This window comes from Thermobia domestica, chromosome 15 (genome assembly GCF_964235325.1).
Source record: "Thermobia domestica chromosome 15, izTheDome1.hap1.1, whole genome shotgun sequence".
Classification (NCBI taxonomy): domain Eukaryota; kingdom Metazoa; phylum Arthropoda; class Insecta; order Zygentoma; family Lepismatidae; genus Thermobia; species Thermobia domestica.
In genome coordinates, this window is record NC_137468.1 from 23926946 (window position 1) to 23940004 (window position 13059).

General features: G+C 36.4%; 1 protein-coding gene across 2 annotated transcripts in view; it reads left to right on the plus strand.

Annotated features, from left to right (window-relative positions):
• LOC145672121 (sodium/potassium/calcium exchanger 4-like) overlaps positions 1–13059 on the plus strand; it is a 57508-nt gene that overhangs the window by 11100 nt on the left and 33349 nt on the right. Inside the window, exons 2-4 of one of the 2 annotated variants that reach the window (XM_081741403.1) lie at positions 4916–5110; positions 6405–6592; positions 10194–10341. In XM_081741403.1, the coding sequence (XP_081597529.1) occupies positions 4916–5110; positions 6405–6592; positions 10194–10341 (531 nt within the window). The remainder of the gene's footprint in view (positions 1–4915; positions 5111–6404; positions 6593–10193; positions 10342–13059) is intronic. The other variant, XM_081741404.1, reaches the window with a different exon arrangement.

A 13059-nucleotide genomic window follows, 5' to 3' on the forward strand; every position in this document is an offset into this window, starting at 1 on the left:
TTCGTGAATATGATTTTCATCTGTTAATATTGATCCTAAATATTTGAAAGTATCCACTTTATCAAAAGTATTATTTAATATTTTAACGCCTCCACAATTTGCCGTATTACGGTCCCGACGCACTTCCATGTATTTAGTTTTCTCTGCATTTACTTCTAGACCCATGTCCCTGCAAGCGTTTAATAAGATCTTTGCATTTATTTCTACTGTTCTCCTATCATCCCCTATTAAATTTACATCATCAGCATATGCCATAACCTGGTGAATGCCGTTCAACTCTAGGCCCTGGTTGCTATCTTTGATTTTCCTTATGGCGTATTCCAGCACAAAGTTAAATAATAATGGCGACAACGCATCTCCTTGTTTCAGGCCATTTTCGACGTGGAAGCTCGTGGACAAAAATTTTCCTACCCGGACTTTACTTTGGGATTCACTTAAACATATCTTAATTAATCTAATTAGCTTTCTCGGTATTCCAAGCTCTGTAAGAACGTTGTATAATGTTTCTCTCCTAATTAATACTGTACATAGTTCCAATTTCATTTCATTTAATATTCTAACCCTGTTGTTAACGTTAATTGTTGTAATATTATTTGATCTCTTAATCTCCGTTCCTGCCCCTTTCTGGCTACGTTATTCGCCCTGAATATCTTTCATAAGAAAATTATTCATTGATTTAGTTGTTTTCCAGAAATCCAGTTTTTCAATTTACAAATATGTTGTATCTTTCTGTTTTGTCTTCTTTAATATACCCTAATTTTAATAATCTCAGGGCTCATAGTGGTCTGCTCTCTTGTAAATAGTGGAAAAGTGACAAAAATGGCCAAAAGCACACACAGAAAAGTGACCAAAATCTCATCATAACCCTTTTCCCTTTGTCAATTTCTCCATCACCTCTCTCTTTGTTTGTTCTTTTATTTCTTCTTTACTTCTTTTTGAGCTTCCTCCTTTCTTAGGTTTTCAAAGTATGCTTTGTAGTTACGGTAAGCAGACTTAGCAGATGTAAAAAGCTTCTGAGTAAGTGGAACCAGTTCTAGCCTATTTCCGAATTTCTTCATCCCAGACATTATATTTAACTTCGCATTAAGAGTACTCAAAAACGTGAAATATTAAAATTCATCACCTACTCTTAAGAAGAACATACAAGAAGCATAACACAAGACGAACATGATGAACCACCCAAACACACTCACACAATGTTGAACGGAGCGTTAACTATTACGAGAGAAAACTAAAAGATTATTATGATAGAAGAAAGAATAGACAGAGAAGGGTTCTCAACCCCACCTTGAGAGCTTAAGCATCCACCAACCGACCACTGTGCTTTAGAAAGAATAAAAGCTGAAGTGAGAATAAAGCTGACTGTTTCACATGTGGCAGTAAGTACTGAAGCTTTCAGAAGAGTAATGACAAGCAAGTTTCTGCCTTTTTCCATTTGTTTTTATATTTTTCTTATTGTTAGAAAACTGCCAATGCAAAACATAAATCACACGAAAAAAATCACTTTACCTCTCAAAAAAGTAGCGTTTAGTGACAAATTTGAAAAAAAAAAAGTAACTTTTAGTGACCAACTTGAAAAAAAAAAAAGTAAATTTTAGTTAAAATAGTTACTCGCTATGAGCCCTGTTCCGCTCAATGAATTTACTTTACAAATATACTTTACAAAAATTAAGCTAGCGCCAAATGCGTTCCTGCATAACACTAGGCTCAGTCTAAAAAATATATAATTCTTACTTCGATCGATCTCTTCATTTCTAAAAACGTCTTGACGACACCCTTGTAACGTCCGTACGTTGATACCCACTTGCAGAGAGGCTCCAAACCAGCCACAGAGCTTTGGGGTCCATGAATATGTTAGGAGGGGTCAAGTCATTAAAAATTCTCTTATAAATATCTAAATTGTGCATTTTGTATTGAGCTCTGGACTGGATATTAAAAATTTAGGGAGGGCCAGGCCTTCCTTAGCCCCCTTCTGGTTGCGACCCTCTTCCAGAGTAGCACTTACCAACTGAATCTGGTGTAGGCTTATTACTATATTGTCACATTTTTCCTTATTGAGGAGGAATGACCACTCAAGACGTTGCCAATTTCAGTAATCTGCATCTGTCCATCAATCTCTTTTCTCGTGAACGGCCGCGGAGCCCAGGAAGGTAGGTATCAGCGGTCTGTTTTGTCAATTGTCTCGATCGAAACACCACCCGAAACAATGAGGTCATGTGGTTCTCGAAGCCGTACATGAGAACGAGGTCGCTTCGTATTTTGAAGTGAAAAAAATAAATAAAAATATTGCCTTCTTTCCTAAACGCTAAAGCTTTTTAACTTGATGCAATAATTAACCTATATGATACTGATTGATACAATTGTATTTGGGGGAGTATACCTTTTCCATCCAGAGGTGTGTGTAAAGAAATTTGGAGGGGTGTTAGGGGGGTGTTGGGGGGGTGTAGATTACTCCCTGGGTTCGGCTCATCTGTGCCGAAGCTCTAGCCGACTCGGTTGGTTGAGCTGTTGACTCGGCTCACTTCTCGGTTCGGATCGATAGTGAATGAGCTGTGAGCCGAGCTGCTCAAGTCGTTGACAATTCTAAATCTGGGCCGAGCAGTTTTGAAGATATTTGGCCACTACCCTATAACTTTTAACAATGTTTGGCTCGAGCCCGAATACTCAATCTAGACCCTTAACCCAAATTCAGAAGCTCGTGAACAATGTCCTTGACTCCTAGACTTCACGACTACTGAGGTTGGCAATCAAATAGCTTTTTAGTATTCAAATACAAACCGCCTAACACAGTGTTGTTATAATTATTATTAATAATAATAATAATAATAATAATAATAATAATAATAATAATAATAATAATAGTTGTAGTAGTAGTAGTATCATTGATAACCTATATTGTCTATGCAAGATACTTGAAGAGAGTACTCGAAACTACACACCAGATTTGGCTCGATTCCACTTGAAACTCGACCCGAATTCGAGTCAAGTTGGAGGAAATTTTTCGAGCCGAGTTCTCGAGTCGAACTCAAAGGGGTCTGTTTCTAGTCGAATGGAGTTTCAAAGAAAACTCGCCCATCCTACAGTGACCAGATTCTAACAAACGAAAAGTAGGACATAAGTATAATAGTATATGGTAGTTTACTGCGTTGGCAATACGCATATCCTTATTTCATTTAATGTTAACCTTAAGTTAATCAACATTTTTTTAAAAAGAAGAAGCACTTAACAAAAGTATTCCAGGAATTCAACACAACTCCAAATCCTTTGACGAATGACAAAATGATTTATTTTTATGAAGATACAGTGAAACTTTGTGTTGGGCTAAAAAAAATAATAATAATAATTTCGAAGCGTGGTATTATTTTAAGAAATGAGAGAAAATTTGGACCGGCACAAGGGAACTTCTACAGGTACTTAACTTGATCATCACTAACATAAGTTGAAAAATAAACTTTTCCTACCTTACCGATATCTCAACAAGCCCTTCTCAGTAAAAGCAATGTATTGTAAAAAAATGTTTTGATGATTGTTCTCCATCCCTAGTCTTTTGAGGAGTGTTAAAAAACACAGCGGTTCATCATTCAGGAAAAGAGTGCATTTGATTCAAAATGTTGTGAATAAAGAATGAAACATTAAGATATTGCAAATAAATTAACTCTGGACATTTCGCAGAACATTTAAAAGAATAATATTTCTGGATTTTCTAGGCGTCTTCGCAACACGCAGGACAGCTCTTTGAAAAACAGTACTGTACTGCGAAAATCAGTACGTCTGATCACCGTAGCCCATCTCTATGAGTAACGCAGTATGGCATTTTAGTCAATGTTACATGATATGAAAATATTCATATAGCTGTCAAGTAAAAATTTACATAAAGCAATTCAGAACGTGCAATAATAATAATAATAATAATAATAATAATAATAATAATAATAATAATAATAATAATAATAATAATAATAATAATAATAATAATAATAATATAGCGGTAGTAATAGTAGTACGGAAAATTGAAGTAATAAGATTTTTTCACATATTCAAAGTTTCGGACCTAAAAGTAACGCGTTAGTAACGCGTTACTTTCGAAGTAAAGTAACAGTTACTTTTTGGGGGCAAGTAACGCGTTAGTAACGCGTTACATTTTAAGAGAAAGTAAAGTAACTTGTAACGCGTTACATTTTTACAAGTAACTTACCCAACACCAGGGGCGGATCCAGGGGGGGGCGATCGGGGCGATCGCCCCCCCCAGAAGAGGAAACTTTCTTATTTTATATATATAAATAAAACCCATCCCAAAGTTTGGAGCCCTTAAAAGTAGCAGTATGACAACCCACCGCCCCCCCAGAAGTCGGTCCTGGATCCGCCCCTGCCCAACACTGGTGTGTGCCCTAGTTTTTTCCGCTGGATATTCTTATGAGTGCGAAACTTAGGCTGCTTAATTAAATTGTAAAAGTATAGACAGGAATAATTTAAAGGGATCCAGAGGGAAACCAATCTTACAAGGGCAACCCCCACCAAATCGGCCACACACAATCGATCACAACACAATCGATCTCAACACAATCTGAGCTAAACACAATCGATCTGAAATATGTAAGACGTATTTTGTTACAATAATTTTAAGAGCATTCTACTATACTTATGAGATACGAGTAATTTTCTTGATACTGGTTGCTTGTTTCTGTTTGTATCCTTCCGTCTGCTACGTGTAGGTATGGAGTATTCGTTTAATACCTTACTAGGAAAAGATTCATAATTTAAAATATTTTCTTGTTGTGAAGGCAATATTTGGTTGACCCCCTCCCCGATAACATTAGAATATAATCCCTGACTATAGATAGTACTGAACAAACTATTGTTGTGATTTCTACTCATTCGTAATTTAATTAAATTTTTATTATTGTTACTGTTTCAGGTCGTCATTTACTGGGATTGGAACGGAATTGTACTCCCCCAGCCATAAATGAATTCCCCCGAGACATATTCACTTACGAACAGCGCCAAAATGGAGGTTTCATTGTCCATGCATTTGTTACACTCTACTTCTTCCTCTTACTGGCTATGGTTTGTCAGGATTATTTCGTTCCATCGCTGGAAAGAATTTGCGAAGGTTTGTTTGTGCTTTAACTTTAATTACATCAAATTCTATAGCGAAAAAATAGATTAATATATGATTTCTTTTTTAAAAATATGTAACAGTAAGCGTTATTGTGTTTGTTTCGCTGGAGTAGTTTTGAACTACATTCACTCTCCATTTTGGCAGTTGGTGTTTGCAAACATAAAACGAATTAAACACACTTTTATAGATTTATCTGCAAAAAGCTTTCCAGTTCCAGTAATTTATGACGGAAAAAGAAAAAAACTATAAGGAACTAAAGTATGTTAAAATTTAAACATAAACAACTACAAGAGATATAATACTCAATGATCGATATTGAGTAGGGGTACTAAGTACTTAAATTTATTCATATATGTTATTATTATTATTATTATTATTATTATTATTATTATTATTATTATTATTATTATTATTATTATTATTATTATTATTATTATTATTATTGGTTATGGTATTTTGACTATGGTGTGAATACAATCTTCGATTGGCTCATAGTCATATACACTTCGTCTAATCGTCTTTCCATTTACTTCTAGAAAGGTTTCCTTGCATATTGTTGAAAAATATTAACATTCCCTTACATTAATCCTGTATCATTTGGTGTCAAATCTACATAATTCGCGTCAGGAGCGCAAGCTTTTGAAAATCAGTGGAGTGTGCTGTAACTCTCAACACACAACCTACACACAGCAATTTAGTGGAGATACTCAGTGCTTTCGATAAGTTCCAGGATTACCTCGAAAGGATGTACTTAATGATGCCAGAAAAGTATTAATCACGTTAGTTTCATACATTCTTTACGACGCCAGACACTCACAGGAGTGGTCATAGATGTTCTGGAACACGCTAGAAAAGTCGTCCACTGCTATTATTTGAATCCTTGCAATATCCTCAAAAACGTTCCCTCTTGAGGGTAGATTTGAGTTTAGGAAATAGTATAAAGGCGGTGAGAGCAAAATCAGATGAATATTGGGGTGTTCAAGGACTGTAACGCTTCTTTTGGACATAGCCGTTGAATACCTCAATGAAGTCTTACTTTCTGTATAATAGTACTGTAATGGTAGAGGTTTTGGTGAGTATATGCTTGATCATTTCCAAAAATATAACGTATTCTCACCTTCATATATACTCGTTCTTTCGTAAATTCAATGTAAGTATACGCTACACTATAAAAAATATTAGGTGAATATATGTCATATACTTAAGTATACATTCCATTCCATTACACCCCATCATAATTTACTTTATTTTCTTAAAATATATTTTTTTTCTGTTTTTCCCTCAGAGCTAGAGTTGTCAGCAGACGTCGCAGGTGCGACTTTCATGGCAGCAGCAACATCAGCTCCTGAGCTGTTTGTGAACGTGGTGGCTACATTCATCACAAAGGGTGATACCGGTGTTGGAACCATCGTTGGTAGCGCTGTTTTCAACTTGCTTTTTGTGGCAGCTTGCTGTGGACTCTTCGCAGGAGTGGTAAGCCTTTAATTACTTAATTACGATGTATCCAAATGATGACCTTCTAAATTTAGGTGCATGTTAGAACCGTTAACTTACAATACATAAGACAGTACTCGTAAATACTAGTCATAACGTTCATATTAATACGAGTTTTGGAAATAAAGTCATGACAATACATGAATAGCATACGACCCCTTTCTTGTAGAACGTAAGCGTTTGTCTTTAATGTAATTCTTAGCCATGGTAATAATCCGTTTCCACACTGCTGGAGGATGTTGGATACTAGTAGCAGTCCAGGTTTTATTAATGCCCATGACAAGAGTACCTTTTCGCATGCTGAATGGCGTCTCTGGTGGGAACACTGTCTTCTAAATGCTTCCATCAGATGGGGGAGGAGCTAAAGACCACAAAGGTTAATGTCTGGTGAATATAAGGATATTTCAAACATAAACATTGCCACTAATGGCCTTGACCGTCATGCAAAATTTGATCAAGATCCATCAATCTTGTGGCGTACGCAACCAGAGTTTCGAGGTTTTAACTCCCCGTTCAACAAGATACAAGAAGATTTCAATATGACCATGAGTTATACTGTTACAAACCACTACCCATTCTGTATATTCTGTATATTCTTGAGCGAGTACAGTCGCTACTCCTGTTTTACCTTCCATTTAGATTAGAACTTGCTCAATCGATTCTGACACTCGCAAGAGTGATGAGCGAATAATAGGTGCCTCGAACCGTGGAACAACATGTTGTAATCAATTTCTCATTCGAGAAAACTTTTAGTCATCTGGAATGTAACAGAAACTCCAAACATTGTATAGAAAAAGTTTCTCTCTAGGACCAGTATATGTGAGTTGTGTAGCTGCTAGAGTGAGGGACGAGATCGAGTGGAAAAAATAACCATATAATCGTCGATCGCGAACATACGTCATTCCGACAAACATTGATCGTGTGACTGTAGTTATTTGTAAGAATAGACCAAGGAACTTGCGTTGATGCTTTCAATCAGTATTGCTAATGTAGAAACCATTGTGAAAAAAAAATGCACTATGGCAAAGTGTATACTAGGTAGATTCAGAACATGTTGCCGCGTGAGAACAAAGAAATGCGCATGGAAGCCTTCAGTTCTCTCCTACAGAGGTTTTAAGATGAAGAGATGGGTTTTTAAAGTCCATAGTGACCGTTGATGAACCGTGGATCCGCTACTTCAACATCAAGTCTCATCACTCACCACATGAATAGCGGCATATCGATTCTTAATACTAAAATAAGAACAGAGAATCCGTTAGGCAGAAAAAGTATTGACAACGCTTGTTGAGACTGGCAGGGGGTGATTCATGTAGACTTTATTATAGATGCCCGAACATTCACTGAGTTTCTTGCTCAGAACTCCTGAAAACATAAGTGAAGATATATATCCGATGTAGGCATAAGAAAGGGGCGCAGCGAATATTTTCCTTTAGAACAATGCCTGACTTCACACAGCCAGAATAATAACGGTGTCCATCGGCAATTTGAAATGGAACCTTTTGCTACATCGTCCTTACAGTCTCGATTTGGCTCCAAGAGATTTCTATCTGTTTGGAAAGTTTAAATCCTACTTGAAAGGCATGCAGTTTATGGATAATGACGCCTTCAAAGTTCAGTATTTGGGAGTGGATTCGCAGCCAACCAAACCACTTCTAAGAAAAGAGCATGAAAATCCTGCTAGAACGTTGGTAAAAATGCACCGACTCTGGATGGGAGTACTTTGAAGGGTGATATGTTCAACTATTTCGTCAGTAACACAAGATATAAATACACACACCTGATATTATATGAACTTTGGAGTCTAGACCCCCTCTTGACTAACTTGTGCGTACGTCACTGTCATATTCTTTTTAAAGTCAAATGTATTGCATTTCTCGGAGATAATGGAGCTTGGCTTAATAAATAGGTAGATAGTTGCCATCAAATTGTGGCGTCTCTTTCTTGTATATTTGTTGTCAAGGATTTCATGAAAATGGAACGATTTTGAGTAGTTTTCTCAGAAATTGAGAGAGCAAAACTCTCTTTTAATGATATTGAAAACCTAACAGGACTTCGCCCGTCGTAAGGCTTCCACCGGAATTTGGAAAGCAGAAGTATCTTGGTTTACGGCACTTTTGCTATTTGGAAAATTTTACTTAAGGACACGCTATAGTTTTTGTAATAATTTAGCACGTATCACAACATGAAAAGTATCTTCGTGAGAATAGACGCTACTTGTGTGCTAGTGGTAGAACGGGTCATGAACTTCGTGATCAGTAATCCGGAGTGACCTATTCAACCTGATGTGATTCGTAAACAATGAAACATCGTCATGCACATGAAAAAAAATGAAATGAAATCATTAAGTTTTACGTCCGACGGTTATGCCGGTTAGACTAAAGGAGACGGTGATGATGAGAGATGAGTGAAATGGTGAAATGAAGAAAGTGGGAGGAAACGGGAGAACCCCGAGAAAACCCGCGAGCACGGTGTTTGTCCACCACAATGCACATGAAGATTTTGAATAAAGGTGCTAAATAAACTCCAACAAACACAATCTTCCCCCTCTTTCTTCTCATTAAATCAATTATTTTTCTTTCTCTCTTATATGCGTATTAGCGTACCAAAGCATTGTGAAGATAGTCTGGCTAGCTGGGGGCTCCGTCCCCAGACACTCCCCCCCCCCCCCCGTTTGTTCGGCCTACGGCCTCGCATTGCTTATATATCAGCCTTTGCATCAACAGTGAATTTTGTGCATCTTCATATTTCCTGGATTTGCCCAGCTGGGGCCTTCGCCCCCATATCGCCGCCTTTGCTCGGCCTACGGCCTCGTACCCCTTAAACCCGCAATTCTACTGAACTTCAAGTTTATTTACTTGGATAATGGTAACAAAAACGTACAAGCATAACGAATTTCAAGTTTTTATTCCAATTCCAAGTACGTAACACGTGAGATTATATGTCCAAAAAATACCCATTTAAATAACATGGGCAAATTCTTCATTACCCCTTTAGAATCCCTAAAAATTAAAAATATTTACTTTTGACAATTTTCCTGTCAGTTAGTTGCGGAAATCTATAATCATGCCAAATTTCAACTTTCCACGTCAACCGGAAGTATCCCTTTAATTTATGTTAGTTCATGTAGTTTTATATATACGGGTATACTAAAAGATAATACAAGATATATACCTGTATATAAGAGAATTATATATAAGGGAAGAAAGCATCGTCAAAATTTAACCATAGAATATAAGAAATACCATAATGTCCAAATTTTTATATACATAGTTTGTGTTGAAAACCATTGCATTTTTTATTTTTTATCTTTTATTTATTTATTTATTTATTTCTGACTTTAGTGATAAAAGTAATTTTACAATGTGAATGATACAGCACCTGCACTTTTGTTGGAGACAGAACATGTGACTCCCACTAGATTTCGAAGAAGCATAACTCTTGAACTATTCAAATCATACAAATTGTTATTGCTTAAATAATGTAGTAATTTTAATTTCTAAATATTTAAAAGTGTTTTTCGTAACTAAAATGAGTGTAATTGTATTTATTATTATTATTATTATTTATTTGCATGTTTTAGGTGGTGAAAGTAGACCCTAGAGCACTCACCAGGGATTGTGTGCTCTATGGAATTACGGTGGGTCTGCTGATCATTACATTGCACGACGGGGAAGTCACTTGGTACGAAGCTCTGGTTCTGGTCCTTGCTTATTTCTGTTGTCTCATTGGTGAGTTTTGAAGCTCAACTGTCAAAAAGTCTATCTATCTTTCATGATGAGAAATAGTGCTACCTGTAAAAATTCCATCAAGAGAAAGACACGTGCAAGTGGAATGAAATTTATTCCACAGATTCGTTACCACAAAACAGAAATTGTTATAAACTCACAACTAAAACACAATGAATGTAAAGTCTGCACGTTATAATAGAAACTGAAAAACTTAAAATTTTTGATTCTATTCCCATAGTGACGAAAAGTTGCCTCTTGTCGTGAAAATGACAAAAATAAAATTTTAGAGCAGGGCTTCTCAACCTGCGTGTCGCGACAGGGGTCGCGAAAGGATTTCATGTGGGATCACGAAAATAAACGGAAGATAAATGAACTGACCAAATTCGGTTTTAATCCATTCGCTTTTAGGGAAGTTACTGTATCCACTATATACAAGAAATGGATTCTACTATTATAGAAATAGATGGATATAGTGAGATCTCCGCAATAGGTATATTAAAAATCTCACACAAGCTTATTTCAAACAGAAATTATAAAGAGTCACTGGCAAGAGGATGTGATAAAATGAGGGTCGTAGTGGGAATTAAGTTGAGGACCACTGTTTCAGAGTACCGGTAATCGGAGCATGTTTTCAGGTGCCGCAAATACGATGAAGTTTCCTAAATATGAGATTTCAACCTCTTTCACTCTTCTATTGTACTTGGTATACCTTTTTATTGAAGAAACATTTTTTTTGGGGGGGGAGAAATAATGGAATAATGATTCTTGCTTGTTAGTATACAGTAATTTTTCATTTTAAAAAATAATCGATTTTTTCACACTTGTGGGCTAATTTATCTATTTTTTTTTATCCTGACCATAAATTTAAATCTTTTCTCCTTTTTCCCCAAAAGTTTGTTTCTTCAATGAAAAGACATAACAAAAGCAATGAAGGTTTTTATAGTGCAAATAGAATAATGAAAGAAGTTACTTCTATGACTTTCACTTCTATGAACAAGAAATTTCAAATTTATGAAACTTTTTCAAATTTACATCATCTCAATATTCCGATTAACTTAAAATTATCTTTTTGTCTTTTTCACACCAAAATGCAATTTTTCCGTACGCTTAGAAATAAAACATTTGAGTTTTTCGTTCCCCTCTACTTCACGTATTGGATTCAGAGCACTATACGTTGCGCCATCGAACCAACAAAAGTCCTGAAGGCGATCCTGAAGGCGAAAGCTTCCAATTTGGAAGGCGAAATTTGTCTCATCCCTAATCGATAATTTAATTCAAAGCAATAAATTTAAAATATGCATATCTCTACAGATCTTATAACTAATTAATCTTCTGGCTACGTTCTAAATTATCTAGGGGCGATTTTTAAAGGTTCAAATATTTTAAAAGTAAGTGAAGTGATTTAGATTGAGAATAATAGATTATTTACAACTTACATTTCCCTAATTTAGATTTTTGAGATTTGTAAGACTAATATCAATCGAGAATCTAAGTTAGTTTCCGCTGAAATAATAATTTACTAATTGATAAAGAGGGCAACGAGATAAGTTTCTTTAATTTTCCTATACTCCTTTCTGAGGATTTTTCCCTCTAAGTTCTTGGATCATGAGGATATATGGAGAGCTAGTGCTCTCTTTACTCTGACTCTGCATTCCTTTCTTTTAAAGACTGCTCCTTTGATCTCGGGAACAATCTGGCCTAACACTGTTGGGAAACTGTAGACTTGAAAATTTCGTCATTAGGAAACTAATTAACATCAACGATAGGTTTGATTACTGGGGTAGGTAAACAGCCTTCTCTTCTGGCTCAGTTTATATATATATATATATATATATATATATATATATATATATATATATTGTAAAACTTTGTGTAATTTCGTCTCATATAAGGAAGAGGTAGAGCAGTTAATAAAAAGAGTGTTCGGAATCGACTCCCACTACCAGTTTTTATTATAAAAAATCCACTATATAAGAGTATTTGTACAAAATACTATACAATTTGTTCTCTATTTTAAAGGGTAAGTAAAAGGTAGTCTTTGACCGTAAGGTCGCAGACAGGATCTCCAACAGAGCCCCGAAGCAGGCAAAGTGGAATTAGGTTCCCAAAGCTCCGAAGCAAGCAGAGGGTAGGTTAGATGGCCAACAGAGCCCCGAAGCAGGCAAAGTGGCTGAGGTTTGGATTCCCAGACAGAGCCCCGAAGCAGGCAAAGCCAGGAGAAAGGATAGGCGTAGTCCCGTAGCAGACTAGAGGCCCTGGGATAGGTTACTCCTAAAGTCCCGAAGCAGACAGTAGGAGGGTCACCAGAAAACTGGTACTGAGCTGGATTCTTCTGCCCAATTTATAGCGTCCCTTGGGTGGCGGTGGCGCTTCTGCTTCGACTTTGTCTTCTGCTCCGTGGGAGGGACTAAACGTCGTCTGCAGGTGATTGCAGGTCCTCCTGGTGGAAGCTCCTCTTAATGAAACACGTAGTGGTGTTTATAAACACTTGAGGCTTGTATTTGTTTACAAACAACTTTACATGGGATATTACACCCCCTGGCTTGTTTAAAAATAAGCCGAAGGGTTATTTTTGTTTATGTGATAGTTGGCAACACTGAGGAATCACACACACACACACAAAAATCACTGAGCACTAAACACTTGTGGCACTGAAATAAATGAAAATCACTTTTCGGAGCAGTAATGTGGTAGCGGAATATAGAGCACTAAACAGGT